The 26054-nt window shown below is 44.5% G+C and overlaps 1 protein-coding gene across 1 annotated transcript; it reads right to left on the bottom strand.

Annotated features, from left to right (window-relative positions):
• Positions 1-134: 134 nt before the first annotated feature.
• Positions 135-11541, bottom strand: XAF1 (XIAP associated factor 1). The gene is made up of 8 exons (XM_063299438.1): positions 11401-11541; positions 8418-8553; positions 7788-7844; positions 6059-6254; positions 3937-4004; positions 2603-2953; positions 1742-1808; positions 135-294 (listed from the first exon to the last, which is right to left on the bottom strand). Exons 1-8 carry the CDS (start codon positions 11466-11468, stop codon positions 251-253), a joined length of 987 nt encoding a protein of 328 aa, XP_063155508.1. The 5' UTR covers positions 11469-11541; the 3' UTR covers positions 135-250.
• Between the last annotated feature and the right edge of the window lie 14513 nt (positions 11542-26054).

Genomic DNA, 26054 nt, shown 5'->3' with positions numbered 1-26054 from the left:
TTTGTCCCACGACCTGCAATGCTTCTGGTCCAGCATCTTTTGTGTGTGCCATTCAGTCAGGCCAAATCTCACTGATTCTTTTGCATTTCAAGGACTCTTTGTGTAAACTCGCAAGTGGGTGCTTGTACTCTGTCTTGGTTGTGAACTGTAGCTCTTTTATTCTTAGAAAGGCAGATCAGGGTATTGCAAAACAGTTTACTGAACCCGATCCTGCTGGAACGAAAAGGGCCAGTTCAGCTGCTGAGAAATGTCATTGCCAGCTACTTTCTTCAGGTGAGCTTTGCGTCGATTCTTCTGCAATACAAAACAGGGAAAGGAAATACACTTTGGAAGAGGGCAGCAGAGAACAGTAACTTTAGGGTGGGGAGGGGGAAAAGTCAGGGGAAAGGAATCCTCTCCTGCCTGGCTCCTAGGAGAAAAAAAACCTCATGCACAACAACATATTCTAAATGCATGCAAATTAAAGGTCTTAACCTCTGGGCCTTATGTGTTGGTTTAGGACCAGTGCTTGGGGTTGATGGTACCACTGCAGGCTGCATTTGTTTACTTTTATTGGCACAGGATGCCCTCCTGTCATCTGGCACAACTGGAGCCTCCAGTGGAGGTATTTTGTATCAGGAGCTTGGCTAAGTATGAATTCCATACTGTCACCACCATAGGGCCATTTTCAAACAGAGTGACCACAGGGTGGCCCACGTGCCTCTAGAAACTGCTGAATGAAACAGACGCTCCACCCCTCAGTCTTCAGGCAGCTGCATCCATTGCCAAACAGTCTTGCTTTATTTGGAAGGAGACAAAGCTGTCTTGGTAGGAGAACAAGGGGATCTGGAGAGGCACGGAAGGAAGACAACTGTTCGGGGCCTGGTGATGGAAGTCAATGCAGCTACCACTTTTTGAATTCCTAGTTGCTGAAGATATAAAGGAGTTGGTTGGTTTTGCCTTGGTGATACCAGGATTGTTCTTTTAACTTTGATTGATTCAGCTTTTTTTTTTTAAATTGGCCAGGCAGCCCCTAAAACCTTGATGGATAGGACTTCTCTGGCCTAAAGGCCATAATAAAAGGTTTTCATTTTGATAGGACTAAACAGGGTTGGACCTGATTAGTTCTTAGATGGGAAACCACCGAGAAATACCAGTGTTATATGCTAGTGTCTGAAATTAAAAAAATAAAATAAAATCCTGGCAACCACTTCTATACTGCTGCCAGAAAAACAACTCTATGGACGCAACCATGAAGTTACCAGGAGTCTATATTTTTAGGATTATTATTGGAAGCAGTTTTGTGGACTGTTGGAAGTGAAAGTGACAGTGAAAGGGGGGAAAGTCACTTCCTAAAGTCACTCCATTTAACTCCAGTCGTAGTTCCAGTGGTGGCAGGACAGAGAAGCAGAGGCTGCTATCCCATTCTGAATCTCCAGCAGTGCAGAAATATGGAGGGGGGCACTCTGAACAGCACTTTTAGTGGAATAGTACAGCCTCCTTGCACAGATGGAGATACTTTAAACCAGTGTTTCTCAACCTTGGCAACTTTCAGATGTGTGGACTTCAACTCCCAGAATTCCCCAGCCAGCCATGGCTGGCTGGGGAATTCTGGGATTGAAGTCCACACATCTGAAAGTTGCCAAAGTTGAGCAACATTGTTTTAAACATTTGTATGGTGCTCCCCATTAAAAAAAAAAGCATGGAGTGGTTTAAATAATTACTAGAGAGGGAGGGAGCAGACCAGAAGTTATAATAGTACCTTCTTTTTCCAAGAATCGTGGACTCCTTCGAAGTGCTTGTAGGGAAGCTGCCCGTTGGCACTTTTTCTGAAATAGGAATGAAATCAGGAATTCACATCTGGCCTCAGGACGTTTCTGCTACTGCGGCCTCTTTTTTAAAATCATCCTTTTTAAAGGCATTGTAGAGGATCTCAATTTCAAAAAGCGACTAAAGTTGAATAACCTTCTTTGGTCAACATTTCCCTTCCCCCACCTGTAAGAGGATACTGGTAGTCCTTATGACCACCATTGGGACTGGAACTTCCATTGCTAAGCAAGGCAGTTAAGTGAGTCACACCCGATTTTACCTTTTTTGTCATGGCCGTTAAGTGAATCATTGCAGTCATTAAGTGCATCCGGCTCCCCCCACTGACTTTGCCTGTTGGAAGCCAGCTGGGAAGGTTGCAAATGGCAATCACATGACCCTGGAAAGCTGCAACCGTTGTTAAGTGTGAACCAGTTGCCAAGCACCTGAATTTTGATCATGTGACCGCAGGGATGCTATGACGGTTGTAAGTGCGAGGACTGGTTGTAAGTCACTTTTTTCAGCATTATTGTAACTGCAGTCGCTAAACAAATGGTTGTAAGTCGGACTACCTGTACCAATTGCCTTGAGGGATCCTAAATAAGCCAGGGCCATTTTCTAAACAGAGAGATTAGTAGCCTGCTATGGCTAGGATTTCAGCCATTTAGCAGCACTGCTGGGGAGGTACACATAGCTTCCCCAAGAGGAGCAGGTCCCACCATGACCTCTCCCTACAGCTGCTTCAGAATCCCCCAGACTCCAAATGGCTCCCATATTGCTTGGCTGATGCCACATTCCCATAGTCCATCTTCCTCACCTGGTGCTTCTGTAGGGTTGGGCTTGGAAGGAGGATGTTGCACTGAGAACATGTCACCAGCTGGTCATACGTGTCATTGAGGGCATGTGGCCCAGCGGAGGTCAGGATGGAGGCAAAGGCCTGGCAGCCAGATGCCTTTTTATTTCTTGGAGGCTTCAGAGATAATTTCTCGACAGAAGGCAGCTCTTTGTCCTTCCTCTTGGGGCGGACATCCTTCTCGGCCTTCATCTTCCAAGTAGGGGAAGAAGGAGCTGGAGTTGGAGGGCTCCATGGAGATGGAGGAGAGCTTGATTTTGTGGCAGAATGGGTGGCAAGAGCCCCCAGGAGCTGTGGGAGCAAACTGCATTCGTTCTGTGGGTGAGATAAAAGAGAGGCTCCAAAGAAGGCTTGGTCAATGTAGGTTAAGAAGCCATCATAAAAGTGGACGAAATGACCCAGAAATCAGTTACCCCAAGATTCAGAGACTAAAATAATTTTGTTCCCTGGTAAAACCTTTCCTCCTTCTCACCTAATAGTATTGTTGGGTGAGAAGGATTTCCCTCTCCTGTCCAACCCCACATTTCCAGAGTATAGTTGGCCTTGACCCACAACAAAGGCCAAAGCTCAGTGCTCTGCATGCAGGCAGTCCTGGGCTCAAATGTCAGTATTCCAGTTAAAAGGATAAAAGGAGAAGAGAAGTTTTTTCCTCTGCCCCAAACATTTTTCTCCAGATATTTTAAAAATTCTTTTACAGTCAGCTTGACTAAGCACTTGCATTTAAGTTTATTTAAATTGTTGTCTGTTTTGTTTTTCTGATTTTTAATGTTTTTGTAACTTGCAATTTCCCTACAAACTTAAGTAGATAGATTAGAAACATCGTCAATCAGACAATAATGTCTTACACATGTAACCTAGTTCTTGAATTCATTTTCTGAGTTCACATAATATATTGTGAACCATAACCTGAATTTACTGAAGATGCTGGGCTACAAAAAACTGAACAAGGGTAAAGCAATTAGTCTTTCTATATCCTGCAAATGCAGCTGCTAGAACTTTAACTGTTCCGGTTAATGTGCAAATGGAGCTAGTATTTTCATAAAATTTCCTGTTCTTCTTTGGCAATAAGATTATCACCACTTGGTCTGAAAGTGTGACTGGCAGCCCAAGAGATAGATTATCATCTGCACCAAGCTCCACTTCACCATGATGCAAAAGAACATACCAGGTAACTGGCTTGGATTAACCATGCCGGTCATTTGTGTTTCCACTAATCACCATCAAAATCTCTAGGTTTTTGGTCACCAGTCACTTCCGGCGCTACAAAAAGGCCCATTTTAGATGGCCAAAATTCTTACCAGGTGGTGTAGATACTGATCTGTTGGAAACCAGTTGTTACACTGCTGGCATAAATTTGTTTTGGAACCTAAAGGTGAGAGGTAGAAGACAATAATCAGTCCCAACATTCTGGCCAAGGAGCTGCGAATGAGATATTTCAGACTGGTTTGCCACCCTTCCAACAGCCTCTGATTAGCCAACACCCAGGCACAGATTCAGCAAGGGAAGAGAATATGATCATTCATTCATTTTGTCTCTCTCTCAAGCTTCCTAGGATAAATTGGGAAATACTGGGGCTTAGAAATGGGTTGCGCAGCCCCAGTTTTAGCGAAAGCAACAGCATGTTCATAGAGCAAGTTAAATCCCTGATCAACTATTACTTTTGGCTAGAAACAAAGAAAACACTAAACCTAGGTTAACAAAACAATGTTGTATTCACACAACATGTGAGTCACTAAATCAACCATATCAATGCTTTAACATGATCACACAACAGGCTAAGCAATGATTAACAGGGCATCTGCATTACAGCCAGTGAAATCAATCAGTACAACTTGATTCCCAGAATTAAATAAAAAACAAAACCTCCAAGTAGAGGAGGGCAAAATTTAAAAATGGTGTCAACTGGCCTGTTAGTAGTTGGCAATTACTAGCAGAAAACAAGCTGGCCGGCCTGTTTTTTACTACTGTAGTAAGCAAGGAACAAGATGTGCAATCATGGAGTCTGAGCATGCGAAGTGATGCCAGTATGAAAGCCATGCTTTGCAGCAGTGTCACAACCCAGGAATGTAAAGGAAGGGGCTGCGCAGTGATGTTACTGATGGGCAGGGTTAGCTACATCTTGTCCTGCTTTGCTGCAGATGGCCCTGGTGGCTAGGTTCCCACAACATTCTGAACCACAAGTTACTCTACTTCATTTTAGCCTCCCCTAAATTCTTGTAATTCCCCTAATCCTTATTCTAGCTGCCAGTGAGAAATGTGCCATTCCTGGGGACCTTAGTTTTTACTCTCCCCCTTTCCGGTTGCTAAACTTCTAGGCTAAGAACAGAGAACAGGCTTATTTATTTATTTTATTGATTGATTACAGCATCTATTTACTAGGCTAGGCAGTCCTACCTCTGAACTGTCAGAGCAAGCAGAGGTCTATGGCAGATAGAAATTGGGTTCCTGTTGGCAGTTTGAATTCAGCAGGCACCCTTGTCAGAGAATGTGCTTTCAAACATAAGGGGAGTGCTGAATGAATTCCAAGCAGAATGTGTCCCATTTTTTTTTTAAAAAAGATGGTTCATTATATGACTCTCTTGGATGAAGATTATGGGCTTAGCGCAGCTGTCAGTGAATGCTAACAGATGTTCATTATATCTGAAATAAAAGCTAGATTCAGAAATACATGAGGATAGGAACGCCTCACTTCTATCTAAACTACATCTTGAAGAGAGGAAAGCACAAGAGAGAAAGAGGGAGAGATGGGGAAGGGAAGGTGCCGTTGCTCTTTCATTTAACTAACCCGGTGTTCTCAACCTTGGCAGCTTTCAGATGTGTGGACTTTCAACTCCCAGAATTCCCCAGGCAGCCAAGGTTGAGAAACCCTGAACTAACCATAGTAAAGGTAAAGGTTTCCCTTGACATTAAGTCCAGTCGTGTCCGACTCTAGGGAGCGGTGCTCACCTCCGTTTCAAAGCTGAAGAGCCGGCGTTTGTCCATAGACACTTCCATGGTCATGTGGCCGGCATGACTACACGGAACACCGTTACCTGCCCGCTGAAGCGGTACCTATTAATCTACTCACATTTGCATGTTTTCGAACTGCTAGGTTGGCAGGAGCTGGGACTAGCAACGGGAGCTCACCCCGTCACATGGATTCGAACCGCCGACCTTCCGATCGGCAAACTCAGCAGCTCAGCAGTTTAACCCGCAGTGCCACCACATCCACTAACCATAGGCCAGGGGAAAAATAGACACAGGGGTAGCAGGTAAACAGCCTTCCCCTTATCTATCTTTCCATTTGTCTTGGGTCAAAACAGCTCCTAGGTGCAAAAAGATGGGCCAACCTCCAACAATCTCCAGCTTCCATCTCAGGAGGGCATTGATAGGGAGGGAAACGGACAAAGGTAGCAAGAGACATACAGGCGTGAAACGCACCAGGGGCCCTCAGCATGTTGCCCATTGGGCAGGTGAGCTTGTGCCTCTCTTGGACTTTGTGCATGACGTATTTGCCACAATCCCAACACATGGTGGTGCGGCTGCCACAAGCATCCAGGTGAGGTTGCAGCTTGTGGAATGGCAGCTCCAGCTCACAGAAGTGGCACTTCACTGAGCGTTCTCGGCATTCTTCAGCCTGCAGGGGTGGGAAGAACACAGGTCCCAAAAGTTGAGCATTTGCAGTTGTATGAAAGACCTCAGATCTGCAGAAGGAACCTTGGACAGACAGAGCTGGCTACAGAGCACAGGAGGTGTGGATGACGTCTGGTCCGATGTCATCATAAGCCTGAGTCTACAAAAAGCCATCTTCTGGGTTCACCCAATGCATGAAGCATAAACTGACCAAAGAGACAGTATTCCTACAAAGTGCTAAGCTGCAAAAACCCAAATCAGTTTCACCGATGCTGAAGCTACCATAACCTAAAGATGAAGCAGGCACATATGCAGGACCAAAAGCCAGGAATCTTGTCAAAAAGATCTCTTGGGGAGGTAGACAAGAAGGAAACAAGTCAATAAGAAAACGAAGGAAAAATGTCACCTGAACCAGTCAAAGGAAACTGGGCCGGAGCACAAGGAAAAAAAGCCAATTCCAACTAATCAACAAAGCAAGAACTTTTGGGGACAAAAAGGGGTCCTGAAGCCTGCCTACTCCTTGAGCAGTTTTTGGACCCAGACTTGGCTGGGGAATTCTGGGAGTTGCAGTCCACACATCTTCTCACCCAGGCTGAGAAACCCTGCTCTAGCTAGTGCCTGGCAGCCTAGTTGAGAAGGATGTGAGAAAGAGCAAATGTACGTTGTAACCAGTAGAGTTTTGCTGTTACTTTAAATTCACTGGGTCTCCGTGTATTCCAAAGAACCTGATGTGCCTCAGTGTTTGGTTGAAAGTGATTTGTGTGAGTCCCTATTTATTTCCCGGCTGTTGACCAGAGCAGTGTCTGTCTGCCCTAGCCACGCCTATCTGGAAAACCCAGGTAGAAAGCAAGGGGGGGTTACAGGATCTGCATTCCTCACCAGGCTGTGAATGTGTGAGTGAGCGACCATAAGCTGAACCTGGGAGCACCTGAAACACTACAAGGCCCAAGGCAGCTTGTTCTTACCTTGCTGTAGACCAGTGTTTCTCAACCTTGGCCACTTTAAGATGTGGCTGGGGAATTCCCCACGGCTGGCTGGGGATTCTGGGCGTTAAGTCCACACATCTTAAAGTAGCCAAGGTTGAGAAACACTGCTGTGGACAGTCAAGAAGGTGACCTTGATGGAGATGTTGCCTAGCCAATGGAGCCTGCGTATCTCGATTAAGGTCATCTTCACTACTCTCTACATCTGTTGAGGAGGGCCATAAAACCTTGGTTTTTTAAGAAAGCCACAGGAAGGAGGGTGGGGAATGTTAAAAGGCCCCACCCTGGGTAGTGTTTGAACATTTCCTTGGAGAAGATTGTCCTGAAGGTACCCAGAGCTTTATGGCATTTCATCTCCTTAATGGAAATGAAAGAGATACTGCAATGACTGGTGGAGCCGGCTCCCTTTTGGCTCACATCAGGCCACACATCATAACTGAACTGAATGAAGAAGCTGTTCTCCCAGCACAGATGAGAATGAAAACAGATGCCTGAATCTACCTGTACCCATCCCACAAACCTTGTGCAAAGGCAGGGACAGATGCCCTCCTTACCTCATGGTGCTCCACCAGATACTGTTGCATCATCTTGTGACAGAGCTTGCATCTGACCTGGAAGAGGAGGATGGAAAGCAGGCAGTCAGCTGCTTTACCCAAAGACACACCCACCCTTTGGATGTCAGGAAGGCAAGATACAGCACTGATCTGCTCCGAAGGTTTTTGGGTTTTGCCAAAGAGCAGCTCTTGTTTGGTCTGCAAGGCAGGCGGAGTTCTTTTTAGAGGTTGCCTGCAGTGTTACAGCTCACCCATGGGCCTACATACATGTCCTTGAGGTATAAGTGGAAATCTATCAAGCCAGTCCTGCTGTTACAGGACCTGATGCTCAAAAGTTCTATGGAAACAAGAGTTCCTTCCAGTGGGGAAGTGGAGCCACAGCATCTTAAAAAACAATGCATAACTGTTCAAGTATACCATAGCTACAAGGAATCAGCTCATTTCTTCCAAGCCACTGACAACATGGCAACACAGAGATCCAGAACTTCCTTTAAGTTGGTGGAGAATATTATTGAAGAGGTATTTCTGCAGTACCATCTCTGAGTGTACCATGTTCCGGTTGCTCCATAGGTACAGCGGCCCGTTGGCTGCCTCCTATCGAAGGTTAGCAAAGCAAATGGTCCTCCATACCTGTTGGTGGGCTTTGGCAAGGTGCTCTTTCATGTCCTTTGAAGCAACCAGCTCCTCACACTTGGAACAGACAGCAAGAAATCGCATGCAATGAGCTTCATGGAGGGAGAAATTCGCTGCAGCCACATCCCTCTTGCTGAGCAGGGAAAGAAAAGAAGGACCGTGGGCAAGGTCACCAATATGCTGATGTCAGAAACTTCACTTTTGGTAAAAAGGCTGGTATAAATAGACCGATTCTTTTTTTTATTCCTTGCAACCCAATGGAACGTTGGAAATAAATTACATAAGGGGGCTTGGGACTGGGTCTGTTGGTCGATCAGCAGGCTAATTCTTGAAAAACTGAACAGAATGGGAACCTATTTGGTATTATGGGATAACCAGCAAAAGGAAAAATGAGGTTGAAAATGGGCCAGATCCAGCTGGAGCTGTGGAGAAGAATATTCCAGGTAAAAATCCCCCCAATGCATCCTATGCAAGAGGAAGTTGGGCTGAGGCTCAGATTACTCACAATTGCTCCATACTAAGCCTTCCTCCTTTGTAGCCATGCAACCCAGAGTAGAGAAGATGTAGCCCACCCTTGATGTCCCAGTGCAAGCAATCACACACACTCAGAGGCAACAGGAGAACAGAAATACACAGATGCAACACATTACTTGGTTACAAAGAAGAAAATACAGATGCCTCTCATGGCCACAGCTGGTAAACTGGTCTATTCTGCAGGAGCTTCCTACATTGATCAAGTGAGTGTTGAAAGGGCAGGTTTGTAGGGCGTAACAATTCGGATTTATATCAGAGCTCAAGGCAGTTTACGTGAGTACAGGCCTTCATTTTATTCTCGTAAGAACAGTCCAGTGAGGTAAGGTGGGCTCAGAGAGTGACAAGTCCGAAGTCACCCAATTTCCATGGCTGTATCTAGTCCAGCAACTTAATCTGAGACCACAGCTCTTTCAGATTCATACAGTAAACCCAGAAAACTGGTTCATTCAATAACCAGATTAAGCATGTTGTGTAAATAAGTCAGTCTTAACTAAAACACTATCAGTGTTTCTCGACCTTGGCCACTTTAAGATGTGTGGACTTCAGCTCCCCAGAATAATGGGAGCCGAAGTCCACACACCTTAATGTGGCCAAGGTTGAGAAACACTGGGCTGTATCAAGAGAATTTGGAGACTGTTTCTCAAACGAATTTCAAGATACAGCATAGTTTTCAAATGATGAAACAATTTTTCAACATTGATATTCAACTGGGGCAACAGGTTCTGGTCCACCCTTAGCCATGGAAACTCAGCTGGTGACTTTGGGCCAATCACTCCCAGTCCAGCCTACATCACAGGGTCACTGCTGTGAGGATAAAATGAAGGCAGAGCCCTATATAAGCCACCTTTTGCTCCAAGAGAAAAGGCGGGATAAAAAAAAAATCTATTTAAAAATAAATAATACGATTTATTGGCACTTGAGACATTTGAAATTATTTGAGGTAGTTGCATTGGCAGAATAACTCAGCAAAAGTGATGAAAATCCTAGAAATTATATCTCTGTAAAAAATATTCTTTTAATCAAATCCGGTCACAGTTAATGTTTTCCTCAATCTGTGGCTGTACAAGTGTTTTAGACTGACATACTGAATATTTGGACTTTCCCTCAAGGTCACCTAGGTATGAGGAGAGAGAAAGAAAAGCAAGAGAAATACATATTAAATGAATACATAAACAAATAATATATTTCCAATCCTCGATTATTCTCAGTATCAAGAACAACCTTCACAAATGGCATTCTGTTCTCTGGTCCAAACATTCAGAGAAGGCTTGCTGAAGGTTCTCCACCTCCAGAAGAAGTATTGGGGTGGGGGGCTGATGGCAGGCCTTTTCAATAGTAGCCCCCCACACTTTGGGATATACTTCCCCCAAAGGTACACTGGGCCCTGGCCCTCCTTGCATTTTGCAATACTTTGCAGACCGTTCAGTTCAAGTGCGTCTTTGATTTGGGATGAGCATGGGTGACAGTCAAAAATACAGCTGTTTCTACCATGATGATGCTTTTTCTGTTTTTACAGGTAGTCCTCACTTAATGACCATTCGATTAGTGACAGTTCAGACTTACGACCGGTAAAAAACCTGACTTATGGCTGGTTCTCACACTTACAACTGCGGTCATATGATCATTTTCAACCTTTCCAGCCAACTTCCAACAAGCAAAATTAATGGGGAACCACATGATTCACTTGACAACCATGTGGTTTGCTTAACCACCACCACAAAATGGTCGTAAAATTGGGTCAGATTTGCTTAACAACCACATCACTTAGTGACCAAAATGCCTCTCCCAATTGTGGTCAGTAAGCAAGGACTACCTATATATGGTTGCTGTTTCTATGCTTTGGTTATCTGCTGCAGTGTCTAAATGATTTGGGTGGGTTACAAATATTAAAAAATAAATTACGCTTTTCTTCTATCTTTTTCTTACGTACCACTGCAATTTTGCATTGCTATTATTCTCTTTGTTGTTAAGTTCTATATTTCTATATCATTCTATATTATTTTCTAAATTGTGAAGGACTCTAATCAGCTAAAAGTTACCCTCAAGGCTTGGTCAACAACAGAAGGCCCAGCAGTGCCAAGCTGGGCACAGAAACTGCTGCTCACCAAAAAAAGCCCAAGCAGAGGGGCTAGAGCAGCGTTTCTCAACCTCAGCAACTTGAAGATGTGTGGACTTGAACTCCCAGAATTCCTATGGCTGGCTGGGGAATTCTGGGAGTTGAAGTCCAGACATTTTCAAGTTGCCGAGGTTGAGAAAACGCAGGGCTAGAGTTTTGTGGCTGGGCTTCCCAGACCCCTCCCGCCCAACTTCCAAACAGATTCTGAGCAGATGAATCCGGATTCTGGAACAGAGAGAAGCTACCGTTGCTAAAACAGCACACCCGCCTGCCTGCTCTGACGACAGACAACTATGTGCGAAGTTGCAATTAGCGTCGAGGCTTCCCTACCAGTTCTTGCAGATGCGTCTCTCCCCTTCCATTTCTCCGCTCGAACGCCCTCCATCTTTCACTTTCATTTCTGCAATCTGCGTCGGCAGAAACGAAAGTGAGAACTTCTGCCTCTCCTTAGCACATCCCTTTTGCCGCTGCCGCCGCCGACAAAAACTGGATTGACCAGCCAGGATTTCTACGTCCTTCAAAGACAGAACATTTGGGAGCACCCCCCCTCGCGGGACCGCCCCCCCCCGGCCGATCTGCAAACGCCCGCAGCTAAGCAGAGTTTAGTAAGAACTCTTCTCTTGGCGAAGATTCCCTTCTACGGGAGTGTTCAGTAAGATCTGGGAAGCCACTAGAGGGCAGCAGAGCTCCTCATTTTAGCCTGCCTTCCCCATCGTCGAAACCCAGAAACCAGCACGCTCGCTGCTTAGAGCTGCTCTCACGTTACAGCAGGGAAAGCACCTCACGCAGCAGGTGGTGGGACGGAGGAGCTGAAACATTCCTCTTGCGGGGTGTATCCAGTCCCCTCTCTTGGAAGACGACAGGCATTTTCGGCCTGTCTCGGGCCACCTAACTAGGTTACTGCTTTCAGAAGCAGAAGATCCTGTTCCAGCACAGTTGGCTTCTTAGGTTAAGGGGAAGGTTGGGGAAAAGCATGACCCGTCCTTTTTTCCAAGGGTGCTAAATGTAACTTCAACTCCCAGAATTCCCCAGCCAGCATGAAGTCCTCACATCTTAAAGCTGCTGAGGTTGAGAAACACTGATCTAGAAGACTGTTTCCCTATGTGTAGTTTCAGTTGGCACAACAGCTCCTGGCAACTCCCAATATCTTGCTTTGATTGCACAACACTGGCCAAATCGTCCCTCTCCAAGATGTAAGTAGGATTACATTGATGAAGCAAGCTGTTTTCTTTCTCAAATCACCATAGAGCCATTGCATATAAGTTTAATTGTGTATCTCTCTCTCTCAGCCTTGATCGGTCGTTGGTAGATTCCTGGGGGTGGGTCCTAATTCTTAACAGGAAGGAAAACATGCAGTGGCTATTCAGTAGTAGGTCCCCATCCTCAAAACATTCTCCTCTTCCCTGCTCCCCCACAATGAGAAGAATATGTTTTGCTAACGATAGTAAGGGCAGCCTACCACTCTCATGGGAAGAGCCAAGTGATGTTAAGAATCTACAGCAGTGTTTCTCAACCTTGGCAACTTGAAGATGTGTGGATGCTGGCTGGGGAATTCTGGGACTTGAAGTCCACACATCTTCAAGTTGCCAAGGTTGAGAAACACTGATCTACAGCAAAGAAGGGTTCTAAGAAATAGAAGAAGCATCTTCTGGGTGCCAGGACTGACTTCCTCAGATACAACACATATCCCCAACGTGCAGAGCAATGTCACTCTCATACTTCACAACAAACAGGTTTGAAGCTTGTTTAGATTTGCCCTGATAAATCTGTTGGTCTTCAGAATGCCAGAAACCTCTCTGGATCACTGTGGCTGATTACCCTTGTTGCAATCCCCCTCGAAGTGTTAACTGTAATTATTGTTCCTAAAAGGAGCTGTGGGTTCCCAAAGATGGACAGTGAATACAACTATCTGACTATGAAAGACCTTAGGGCCAGGATGAGATCCTCAGCAGATTTCCTCTTCTCTTAAGAATGGTCCAACCGGGAGAACTGTGCCTGTTGGGACCAATTCAGTCCCACAACGCTGGGACTGCTCAGGCTATGGATGCAGCAAGAGCTAACCTCAAGTATTCAGCCAAGGTCGCCAAGCAGCTCTTGAGATGCCACTAATTTTTCTGAACTTACCTTTCCTTGGGCCCCTTATGATGTCTGGACCATCCCCAAGGGAGCAAATAATGTTTTTCAGCCCATCACCTTGCCCTCTAGCCATGTAACAATGGTTCCTACTGAGTCAACCAATCGTGGCTCTGGGATTCAACCAGCCTTGTCACTCAGCAGCCATTGGGGAGAGGAGTCTCTTAAAGAGTTGTTCACTTTCTTCTGGAATGGTATAGGAACCACAGCCAGGTGATGGTCCTTCGTTTCTCAAGCTGGAATCATGATGCTGGACCTCAGAACCACTCTAGGACAGGGGAACCCTCTCCTCCCATGATCTCATGCATTGAGATTGTGATGACTCAGTGGCTGAGTTGACATAACACTTAACTTGGATATTGAATTAAACCATTTGGGGAGGTTCTGCAGTACATTCCACCTAAACTAACCAACATGATTGGGTTTGCCCAACATCCTAGGCTAGTGTTTCTCAACCTTGGCCACTTGAAGATGTATGGACTAACTCCCAGAATTCCCCAGCCAGCCATACCACATCTTCAAGTGGCCAAGGTTGAGAAACACTATCCTAGGCTAACAGAGAGAGATTAAAAGTTCATGTTAACTAAGTAAAGCAGGAGTGCAGCTACAGTATTAGGTCTTTAACTGGCCTAGTTTAATCAGTTGTGGGAACATAGCCAGTGTACACCCTTGCTTTAAGAGCAACTCAGGCCAAGATAAATAATTGCATGAAGGCTAAAACAAGTATTGTTGAGCTTTAAAGACTAGTCTGTTTAAGTTGCACCAATCCATAACTCACTTCCTTGATGCATGAAATGCATCATTTACATATATTCATGGTTAGGGGCAGCTATAGCTCAGGGGAGGAACATGTGATTTGAAAGCAAGCAATTGTAGGTCCACTCCCTTGCGTTACCTGGAAAAAGCAGCAGTCTAAAACTCTAGGGAGCCCCTGCTAGTTGGTGATGATATACTAGAGCTAGTTTCCCAGGTAAGGAAGACTGAGAATGAAAATAATCAATTGCCATCTAGCATAAAGCAGGGGAAGTGTAAAACCAACACTTAGGACAAAGGAGTTTACTGTAAGCTTAAGCTGGTATAAGTGGGACTGCAGCTTTAACTGTCACAAGGCTATCAACTGTTTGAAATAGCTTCATTCCTAATGGACAATAAGAATTCTTTACAGCTCTGTTGTGCTAAGTGTTCAGGAAGCTTCAGCCAAGTTTGAAGCAGTCAAGAGGAAGCTGACATTGGCAGCCCTGGGCTAGCTGAATCCATAGCCTGACTTAGTTGGTGGTTTCACACAACACAGTTGGCTATATTTGTGACTAGATTGGGTCAAGCATGTTATGTGAATCCATCCAGTTGGCTAGTTTATGGCTGGGTATGTTTGTCTAACTCAGCCAACTGGGTTAATTAGTTAGCCAGGGCTAAATTTAACCGAGTCAATTAAAAAAACAACTTGCATTTGCACATGTAAACCTGGTTAAGTGTGACTCAGTGTGTGGTGCAAAGCTTACTACAGGTCATCCTTGCCTAACAACCATTCATTTAGTGATGGTTCAGACTTATGACAATGCTGAAAAAAATCAACTTATGATCGGTCCTCACACTTATGACTGTTGCAGCGTCCCTGTGGTCACGTAATCACGATTTTGGTGCTTGGCAACTGGTTCGCATTTATGACCAACACAGTGTCCCATGGTCACATGACCACCATTTTCAACCTTCCCAGTTGGCTTCTGGCAAGCAAAAACAATGGGGAACCATGTGATTTGCTTAATGACTACATGGTTCACTTAACAACTGCTGCAAAAAAGGTAGTAAAATCAGGTTGGATCTGCTTAATTATCACTTTGCTTAGCAACCAAAATTCTGGTCCAAATTGTGGTTGTTAAATGAGGACTACTTGTAGTTTGCTAGCTTATATTTTAATATATTCTTGCCCAGAAAATGGGATAATTCAGTACACAGGTCAAGCATGCTGTATGAACTGAGTCAAACAATATAAAAGAACTTATGTGGAGTCAATATAACTTAGTAAACAGGGCCATTAAACACAAAGAGTAGTTAGTGACAATTGTATTATTGTAAACTGCCTTGAGATTATTTTGTATTGAAAAGCAACATCTACATCCTTAAACAATGAAAAATAATTATTAAGATTGGCCATTCACCAAATAGATGTTGCTAATAAGGGAAACATTGGATCAGTTTTCATCTCTCTTCCTTTGTGGAAGTTTTTAAGCAAATCTGATAAAGATACTTCATGCCATAGGTTCATCTTCAATCTCTAATTCAAAGGTTGGCTCCTGCAGACCCTGATGGCCTTTGATGGGGCCTTGAACACCTGATCTCTTCCCCCCAGGCACTGGGCCAGGATGTTGTTTGAACTTGCCTAGATTTGTTCTTGGAGTTAATTGTCTCTAATTCTGTATGTTGTTATTTCATACATTGATTTTTAATCCTATATAAGACACCCAGAGTTGCTTTGTGAGTGATGGCCCTAAAATCTGATAGTAAATAAATTATAATACTAACCCAGACCTGGTGGACTGGGATTGGTGTGATCCAGACTGGGCATCTTATGGTGGGTTGTGGTTTTGTAGAGGGTGATTCCTCCTTGGCTGTAGGGGACTGTCTGGCCTCCCCGGGTGAGAGCTGGGAGTGGGGCAGCAGTTTGGATTATGCTCAAGGTGGATGGAAGAGTGAGTCCCCCCCCCCTGCCCAGTCCAGTGTGTCTGGTGGAGGGTGGATGTTTGATGGCAGTGGGGTGCTATCTGGGATTGCTGGAGGCACTGAGCGTGGGAATCCAGATAGCACTGGATGTGTTTGGTTTTGTGATTTTTATGGAGTGGGGGTCCTCTTACTTGGGGGCCAGCTGATATGGGTTGGGGTGGAAGGGATTTCTGGAGGTCTGGGGCAGGCCAGAACATCTCCGTGGTGAGAGACAGGGAGGTGGGGAGGCTGGTCTCAGGGAACGTGGCCTCGATGTTTTATTCCAGTGTTGCATTCTGGCTACCTGGGTTTGACCCTGTTTCCCAGTCATCTCTTAAAGAGGCAGTGGTTCACCCCCTTCGGTACAGACCCAACTGTACTGAACAATTTTCGTCCAGTTTCCAACCTTCCCTTTTTAGGGAAGGTTGTAGAGAAGGTGGCCATGCAGCAGCTCTAATCTATCTGGACCCCTTTCGGTCAGGTTTCAGACATGGGCATGGGATCAAAACAGCACTGATTGCATTTGTCAATGACCTCTGGCAGGAGTGGGATGGGGGTGGTGTATCCACCCTTGTTCTTCTTGATCTGTCAGCAGCTTCTGATACCATCGATCATGGTATCTGTCATGTTCCCGGTTGCAAGGCATAAGTGCATCACAATGGGTAACGTGCACATCAGGAAAGAGGAAGGGATAACCATTATCCTTTAAACACACACATCATCCCTTAAGCACCCAAACCCATAAGTAAATCACCAGGACAATTGAAGTGCACCTCGGACAGGATCTGGAAACCATTAACAGATCGGGGGAACTCCCACCCATTACCCCGGAGGACGCACCTGCACCGGACGAAGGCAAGGAGACAAAGGGGAACGTCGGAGATCGCCCGAATCACCCATCATCGGACCCATACCCACTCTAATCACCCATCCGGACCTGGCTTGGGGGACAATAGGGAGTGGAGGAGAACAAGGTCCGTCACTGGGGTATAAACGGGAGACCCTGATACCACACCCGCATTCCCGTCTTTTTCTCTGTATGCATTCTGCTTCAATAAACCCGGAAATCCTTAAACCCTTTAAGTGAGTCCGTGTCTTATTCGGAGCAAGGCTACCCTGACAGTATCCTTCTGGATCTGCTCTGAGAATGGGGAGTAGGTGGCACTGTGCTGTTCTGGTTCTCCCCCTTCTTCCAGGGCTGGTTCCAGCTGGCGTTGATTGGTGGGGAGAGGTCCAGCTTCTGCTATGTTGGGTTCTGCAGGGGTTGCTACTCTCTCTGCTCCTGTTTAACATCTACATGAAGCCACTGGATGAGGTCATCTGGCAGCATGTACCATCAGTATGCTGATGATATGCACCTTTACCTGTCTACCCCTGGCTGCCCAAGTGATGTCATGGAGGTTCCATCTCAGTGACTGGAGGCTGTGAGTGTTTGAATGGGGAACAACAGGCTTCAGCTCAGCCCTAGCAAGACTGGCTTTGGGTATTAGGGCCCCCTGGTTCTGGGGATTTCTCATCTCTTGTTCTGGATGGGGTTGCACTACCCCAAGCACAACCTGCAGGCAATTTGGAGGTCCTCCTGGACTCATGACTTCTGTTTAAGAAAGAGATGACAGCCATGGACAGGAGGGCCTTTGTACAACTTCATGTTGTGCACTAATTGAGCCCGTTCCTGGACTGGGAGGCTCTCCTCATGGTCACTCATGCCTTGGTCACCTCCCAAATGGACTACTTCAATGTGCTTTACATGAGAGGATGTCTTGATGTCTGGAGGGGGATGTCAGGAATCCTCTCTGGGTAGCAGGTCTGGTTTAATGGGCGTGCTATAGAAAAACAGAATGCTGGTAGCCATCAAGTTAATACTGCTACAGTTGTAATACCATTGTTGTTGTTTATTCGTTTAGTCGCTTCCGACTCTTCGTGACTTCATGGACCAGCCCACACCAGAGCTTCCTGTAATACCATTGCCTGATTGTATTTCAGATGCAATTGTAATTTTTTTGTCTTCCTAAACAAGGCTTGGCTTCCTTGCTTGGATGAGATTCAATTAAGCCAAGTTGCTGTGATGGAGTGCCAGCTACTCAGGGAAAATAAGTGAATCCTGCTTTAATGCAGCAGCTTGAGCCACAGAATTTAGCAACTGAAATCCTTCGCAGCACCATCTCTACTGATTCTGGCAGACCAAACATGGTTTAAAAGGCATCGGGTGAAAGATGGCTCAACAGCTGGAACCCCCTTGCAGTTCAAAGATTATTTATCCATTTCCATTTTCTTCTGAAAATATCTGGCTGACTCTTGTAAACAGCGTACCGTTTTCTTGGGATTCATGGCATAAATGATGGAATGAAGCAAGTGAAATCATATGGGCAATACAGCTATGAAGCAAATTAGGGGTGTCTTCTCTTCAGGTAGACCCCAGGAACTTAGGAGTATTCTTTCAGATTCCAGGGTGAAGGATCTCAAATCCTCACCCCCCTTTCCCTGCTAGACTCCACTTTTGATGAGCAACAGAGTGCATACTTGGAGGCAGGAAAGATGAGATAGTCTCTTCAGTGATGGCAAAGGAACACTAAGTAGTCCTTGGGAGAGACTGAACCATCACCTCTGATCACAGAGAGCTTTGGGTTGGGGACATACAAGTTATAACAGAACCTGAGAGCTGTTGCCTTGGTTGCTGTCAAAGGAGATCTTGAAGGAACACAATAGCTTGGTAAACAAGGACGCTGGAAGAACATGCCACCCACTCTGCCACCCTCCCTTCTTCCTACAAAGGCTTGTGTGAGCTCCATAGTGTGGAACAGAGCAGTACAAAATAGGCTGTTTTGGGCACTGTGAGCTGAGGGAGGCCTCAGGGTGGCCAGTTGTTTGGGATGGTTCTTGTCTCCTGCCGTATCAGATTCAACACAGGGGGCTGAAATCTACCAAAGTGATTCATTCATATCTGGGATTGCAATTCAACATTTCTTTTTTTTAAAAAGGATACTTTGGAAATAAATATTGTCTGATGTTGTCATAATACATTCAGAAGAAACATCATTTCCATTTCATACCAGGCCAACTCAGGTCCCTCAAGACAACAGGAGCCCACTTCTTTAGCTGAATTTGCACAACACATTAGACAAGGCAAAAATGAGGTTGGATAATTTACCACCCCAGTGTTGTGGGAGGCAGAGCATTTCTAGTTAAGCCATAATATGATTAATTCTTGGCAGGAGGGAGGGGTATATTATATGTACACAATTACCGCATTTTGCTAAAACAGGATTAGAAGTTAATTTATTATGTGAACCTAGCCTTTACATGGGGGAACTACAAATGGGTTTCCAAAGAGTTAGCAGCATTAAGTCTTTTCAAACAAACAACAAGACTTTGGGCACCCAAACGTCTAACTAAGAATTATTTTATCACAGATGCCCTTGTGATTGAGATCAGGTATAGCTGATGAAGCAGACTGAGACCCACAAGACTTTATGTGACCAAAAAGAACCAAAATCTTACTCTTTAAGGTGCCACTTTCTGCTCTTCCTCCTCCCCTTTCTTGGATTCTGCCGTTCTTCATGCTTCAGTCTATCCCAGTCCTTTGTCTATCTCTACTCTATTCCTAGAGTGCTGTTTTTTTATTGATTGATTGATTGATTACATGCCATTAAGCCATTGTTGACTCTTGGCAACCACACAGATAGATTTTCTCCATGATGATCTGTCCCTAACCTTCAGGTCTTCCAAGGGCACCCCCATTGCCACTGTAACATCCACCTTGCTGCTGGTCGTCCTCCTCTTTCCTTTCACTTTTCCCAAGCCTAATCCTAACCCTTGAGAATGAATAGATATAAGGATGCCTTTCGCCCCATGCACTATTTGATTGATTGATTGATTGATTACGTGCCATCAAGTCATTGTTGACTCTTAGCAACCACATAGATGGATTTTCTCCATGGACTTTTGGGTCTTCTAACAGTCCACTCATCGCCACTGTAACTGACTCCATCCACTGCGCTGCTGGTCAGCCTCTTCTACTCTTTCCTTCCACTTTTCCCAGCAATAGACCCTTCTCCAGAGAGTTAGGTTTTCGCATAATGTGTCTGAAGTAGGATACTTTGAGCCTGGTCATTTGTGTCTCGAGTGAGAATTCTGGGCTGATTTGTTCAATGATCCATTTGTTTGTTTTCTTGGCTGTCCACAGTATTCTGCTAAATTCACCAAATACTTGCTGGAATGGACATAAATTTAGCAGGAATAGAAATTGAGGGAAGAAAGAACAAGGCAGAGCCCACAGAGCTGCTGGGGTGTCTGCAGAATGTGTGTGCATGTATGAAAAAAGTCCAGATTGTGTCCAAGACCAGATAGCCATGGTGCCCATCTGGATTTTTTTGATCCTATCCCCTGGACACCCCTGCAGGGCAGTCCCTTTTCTGAGTGAGTCACTACAAAGGCAATTTTCCAGAATGCAATTTCCATTTAATAGGCACTTCCTGCTGACCTTTTAGAACAGCCTTTCTCAACCTTTTGACCCTTGAAATATTTTTCAGGCCTCAGGGAACCCTTGCACGTTCAGGCTCAAATATAGGCCTCAAGTTACAAAATTATTATATTTGGTTCACGTGTAGGCCTGTATATATGCATTCACAGTGTTCTTAAACTAAAAATAAAGAATGAAACTTACCTCTTTAATGGGAAGTTGCCCGAATTTGAAATGATTTTTTAAATAAATCGTGATCTCCCAGGGAACCCCTAGTGACTTCTTGTGGAACCGGAGGGTGCCATGGAACCCTGGCTGAGAAACCCTGTTTTAGAATACGAATGTAAAAGATTCACCTTGTAATTGGAGTGAGTCTGACTGGAGCTGTATTTGATACCTTTGTGTTCAATTATCTCAAAGGTGGACAGGTTTAAACATGGTTCCTTCCTTCACACACATTTGCAATTTCTTTAAAAGTATTCCCAGAGGGTAGAAAAGACTTTATTCCTATTTTGCTTTACCTGTTCTCTAGTCAAATTTTACAACCAGATTTTACCAGAATAATCAATGGAGCCAATTTCATAATAATGACTGCTTTCTTCTAACAACAGCAGTTGTCTGCAGGGTAAGGTCAAAAAAGTCAAGATGGCAACCACGGTGGTGCGACTTAAGCTTTGCGATGCACATAAAAACAGGCAGAGCAAAGGTGGAAGATTTATATGACCCAGAGAGAAACCAGACAAATGGAAGGGAAGGGAGGATACTTTTTTCACTTTTCATTTCGAATGGAGCAGTCTTTTTTTGGATCATCTTGCTTTTTTTCCTACTTCCTTTGTATTTCAGTCTTTAACAATAAGCATATGGATTAAAATAAAAAACAGGCAGAGTTCAATCCACTGTTGTGGTCATCATGGTGACCATTCAGGCCATCTACCCCTGATAGCATCCCAAAATTGAAAGTCCTGCAACTGGAAACATGTTGCACTTTGCAGGTCCTAGATGGAGTGATAGCTTGAAAGACCCATCACAAAATCAATCGGGACGAAAACACATTTTTGAGAGGCGATTTAAGAGAAACTGTAATAATGCACAAGCGCGCACACACACACACACACAAGTACATTATAAATGTGAAGAAAAAGTCTGATCATGAATGGCTTGAAGAAGAGATTCACTGTATCAGTACAATACCCTTCACCAAGCCAGCTGGAGACAGAGTGACTGCTTTTTCACATGCTAAACCTAATTAACATTGGTTCGCTTTTTCGTTGCTCAGCATGTTGTATGAACCTAGCCTATTTAGTCAGCTTCAGTGTGGGTTTTCTGGGTTTGCACAACACAGTGAACTGGGCTCTGTTTCAGAGATCATGAACACAAGTTTTCCTTCAAGTCTTTCCGTAAATAGTTTGCTTCTGAATGACGAGCGTTGCAGAGCCAGCCTTAAGCCCTTGCTAGGCACCATGGTGTGTTGGTGTATGTCAAAAAAGTTAAAATAAAACGTTATGCCAATTGCATTTAATTAATTAATTAATTAATTAAATTTTATTAAAAATAATGAAGGTGGGATAAAAATAAAAATAAAATAAAATGGGGCAATTGGGCAACTGAAGCTCCACCCCTTTTTTACATGTGTCACAATGCATGTCAAAAAGGGATGGAAATTTCATTGCGTAGACCTAACCACCATCTAAGTGCAGTCCAAAACTTTTGAAGAGATTGGGAAAGGCTGCCGTTAAAGAGAGACAAAGGGAGGACGGCAAAGCCAAGGAAGCATTGGAACTTCTTTTTGCCAGTGCAGGACCACCTGCAGGACAGGAGGAAAACAAACCCTTTTTTCCCAGACCTGACCTCCTGGCTGTGGGGAGGCAGGAGTTCAGGTAGAGGGCAAAAGGAAGCCACAGTCCTGCCAAGTTCCCAGCAGAGATCAGAAGTGGATTAAGGACTCTGCTTGGCACAACTTACTCACCAGCTTCCCTCCAGCTATGTGGAGAAGCCAGTTTTTCTGGTAACTCTTTGATGCCCGTATCTTTGATAACACCCACACTGAGGGCACACACGTACACAAAGGGGTTTCCTAGGGAGAGCGGCCTCTGCGCTGAGCGAGCCACTCTGTTACTGTTGGCCCTGTCACCCCTTTGCCTTCAGCAAGGACATCCACACATCTGGAGGCTCCATAGCTCAACTGTCCCCGAGAAGAGAGTACGTGGGAAATGCCCTTCTGAGATACCTCCTCCTGGTAGGTGGGTGCCTTTGTGCCTTGTGGTAGAGAAGAGTTCCTTGTATTTCAGCTTATCGAACACTTTTCTGAGCAACATGTGGGAGTAACATGCCAACAATTGTTTCCTAAGAACCCAGATGCTGGCTTGCAAGAAATCAGATTCTTTTGGCATCTAACTTAGTATTTCCAGTCTTGATCAGCACGAGCTTTTTTCCTTCAACTGCAGTCAATTGCGCCAGGGATTTCTGATTGCTAAGCAGGTGTTCTCCCAATAACCTGTGATCCCTGCCAAAAATTTCATAATTTACGTAAAGCTGACCTACGCCAAACCAGATCACTAAGCCTTTTCCATATTTCCTGGGGCTCTGAGGGGATTCCCCATCCTCACAGCATACCAGTTACTTTCTTCCTCCTCTTATATAAAGAATATTGAATATTTTAAAATCTGTATTGCATTAAGTGTTGAAAGCATTATTAGCCTTTGTTCACTTGTTTTCTGAACAGATGTGCAGACGTACCTGACACGCCATTCCTTTTCAGGGTAAGCCATAAGCAAAAGAAAAAAGGCATGATGTAAGAGAAAAGGAAATTAGCTAAGTAGTTTTCTCCATTTTTTTTCTGTTCAGATGGATACTTTTTTTTAGATTTGTTTTTAATCGTGCCTTTATGATTTTTATAAATAACTCAAGGCAGGGAACATTCCTATTACTTCTTCCTCTTCTTATTTTCCCCACCACAACCACCCTGCGAGGTGAGTTGGGCTGAGAGAGAGGGACGGGCCCAAGGTCAGCCAGCCGGCTTTCGTGCCTAAGGCGGGACTAGAACTCTCATACCACGCCTGATTGGCTCTTGGGCTGAGAGAGAGGGACTGGCCCAAGGTCACCCAGCCGGCTTGCATGCCTAAGGCGGGACTAGAACTCTCATACCACGCCTGATTGGCTCTTGGGCTGAGAGAGAGGGACTGGCCCAAGGCCACCCAGCCGGCTTTCAGGCCTAAGGTGGGACTAGAACTCACAGCCTCCTGGTTTCTAGCCCAGCACCTTAATCACTAGACCAAACTGGCTCTACTTTATTGTATACATAAATATACAGTACATAATATTATCTTTACATATATAAATATATGTATAGATAAGCAATATGTAATATCACATGCAGTATAAGAGGCTGTTAAAAGAACAATAAACATGGATTATGGTATAAATATTAATATATGTATAAAATCACACAATCAATTAAATAAATGTAATACATAATACCTGTTGTTGTTAGTTGCCGTCGAGTCATTTATGACTCATGGCGACCCTAATATAACAGAACGAAATGCTGTTCAGTCTTGCGCCATTTATTTTGACATTGTTTATTGGTCCATTTGTGAGAATCTTTGTCTTCTTCACATTCAGTCCATACTGCTGACTACAATCTTCGATCTTCATCAGCCAGTACTTCAAGTCTTCTTCATTTCCAGTAAGCAAAGTTGTATTATCTGCATATCGCAGGTTGCTAATGAGTCTTCCACCAATTCTGATACCCCATTCTTCATACATTCCTGCTTCTCGAATTATTTGTTCAGCATACACATTGAATAAGTAGGGTGAAAGTAGACAACTTTGCCACACACCTTTTCCAATTTTGAACCACTCGGTGTCTCCGTTTTCTGTTCTAACGACTGCCTCTTGATCCGTGTACAGGTTCCGCATGAGTACAATTAAGTGCTCTGGAATTCCCATTCTTCGTAATATTAGCCATATTTTACCTGTTAGTACTATAATATTTGTTTCCTTCCCCATCAACCTATTGTCATCATTATTTGCACCTATATGCCACCTTTTTTCAGAGAATTGAAGGCTTTAATAAAATAGTTATACAAAAACGGTGCTTGGCTGCGATTCTTTACCAGTTAGCCTGTGAAATATTGCCAAGTAAGTGTTGATGAACCTAAGATTCCCTCCCATCCCACCCACAAAAGCTGCAGGAAATGGTGCAGAGAGATCCTAACCCTTCCCCGTGTCTTCAATAACTCTGATGGTGCAGAGTAGGGCCACCATCTCTGGGCTGCAAACTTCTGGAGAACTAGATGGCAGTAAAACCATCGTGTTTCCTGTCACCCTTTGCTGCCATGTTTAATGGTTGTCCAGATGTTTGCAGACACAGTAGCCAAATCATGGTCCCCAAAAGGGGTCATAGCAGAACATCTGCACAGAAGAAAGAAGGAACCAAATGCGGGAAGAGTATCAAGGAACATGCCAACACTTTGCTGCTACTGAAAGGTCTAAATTAAATTAAGAACTTTTTACCATCCATCCCTTGGAATATATTATTTATTTAAGATTATTTTATGGTATTGTTTTATTGTATTTTGATTAGTATTTATTCTTGTTTTATTGTAAACTGCCCAGAGTCGCTGAGTGAGATGGGCGGTGACTAAATTTGAAATCTATCTATCTATCTATCTATCTATCTATCTATCTATCTATCTATCTATCTATCTATCTATCTATCTATCATCAGGTTAGAGAAGCTTTCCTTGGGACCCAGAGGGGTCTCTTTCTACTCTGAACACAACCTTTGAATGAGACCTGGAAATGGCCCCAGACAAAAAGACTGCCAGCATGATGTACTGGTTAAAGTTCTACCCTGGGACTACAGAGGCCTGAGTTCAAGTTCCACCCATAGCCATTCAGGGCCACTGGGTAACTCTGCACCAGTCACGCTCTTTCAGCCCAACCTACTTCACAAGATGGTTGTTGCAGGAAAAATGGCAAGAAACTGTGTTGTGTGTGCCACTTTGAGCTCCTGGAAGAAAGGTGGAGAACAAATGTAGCAAATAAATAAATCAACACCAGCTAGTAATCCTGGTTTTGGACTAATTAAAGACAACCGCACTTACTGCTCTTCAGCAATAAAAAAAACCATAAGAACTGTAAGAACTGAACTCTGTATAATGCACTTTGCTAGTGAAACAGCTATGTTTGGTACTTTTTTTTTTTAAAGAATTATGTATACAGGAATGAGTCAGCTCCAAGCCTCCAAGGCATCCTGGATTCAGGAGGCTCTCACCTGGGAAAGAGTCAGAAAGTGAGTATTTTATGGGCTCCAGAGACAGAAGCCCAGGTGTGCAGCTTCACTGCAGAGACAGCAGTGCTGCAAAATGTGGATTGTTGGGCACAGATCTAGCCTTCCCCATTCGTAATTTCCTTTCCTTTTTTCCTTTTGAAAACCTTTAGTTTGGTCTTATTCCAGTCCTTCATCCAGAGCAGAAAAAGGGGAGAAAGAGAACCAGGAGGAGGGACCTGCGGTGGGGGGGGGGGGGCAGGGGATAGAAACAGAAGAGGGGAAAAAACAGGGAACAGGAAGGAGTGTGCCTGAAGCTGGCCCCCACAGAACAGCTGTGCGTCCCCCACACCAGTTCAAAATGGGGCGGGGGGCAGATACAAGCCCCACCTGCTTGCTGAGGATTTCTGAGGGGGGGTGCAA

Source organism: Candoia aspera, chromosome 1 (assembly GCF_035149785.1).
Source record: "Candoia aspera isolate rCanAsp1 chromosome 1, rCanAsp1.hap2, whole genome shotgun sequence".
In the NCBI taxonomy this organism is placed as follows: Eukaryota; Metazoa; Chordata; class Lepidosauria; order Squamata; family Boidae; genus Candoia; species Candoia aspera.
The sequence above is the reverse complement of the archived record's forward strand: the minus strand, read 5'-3'. Positions and strand labels throughout refer to the sequence as shown.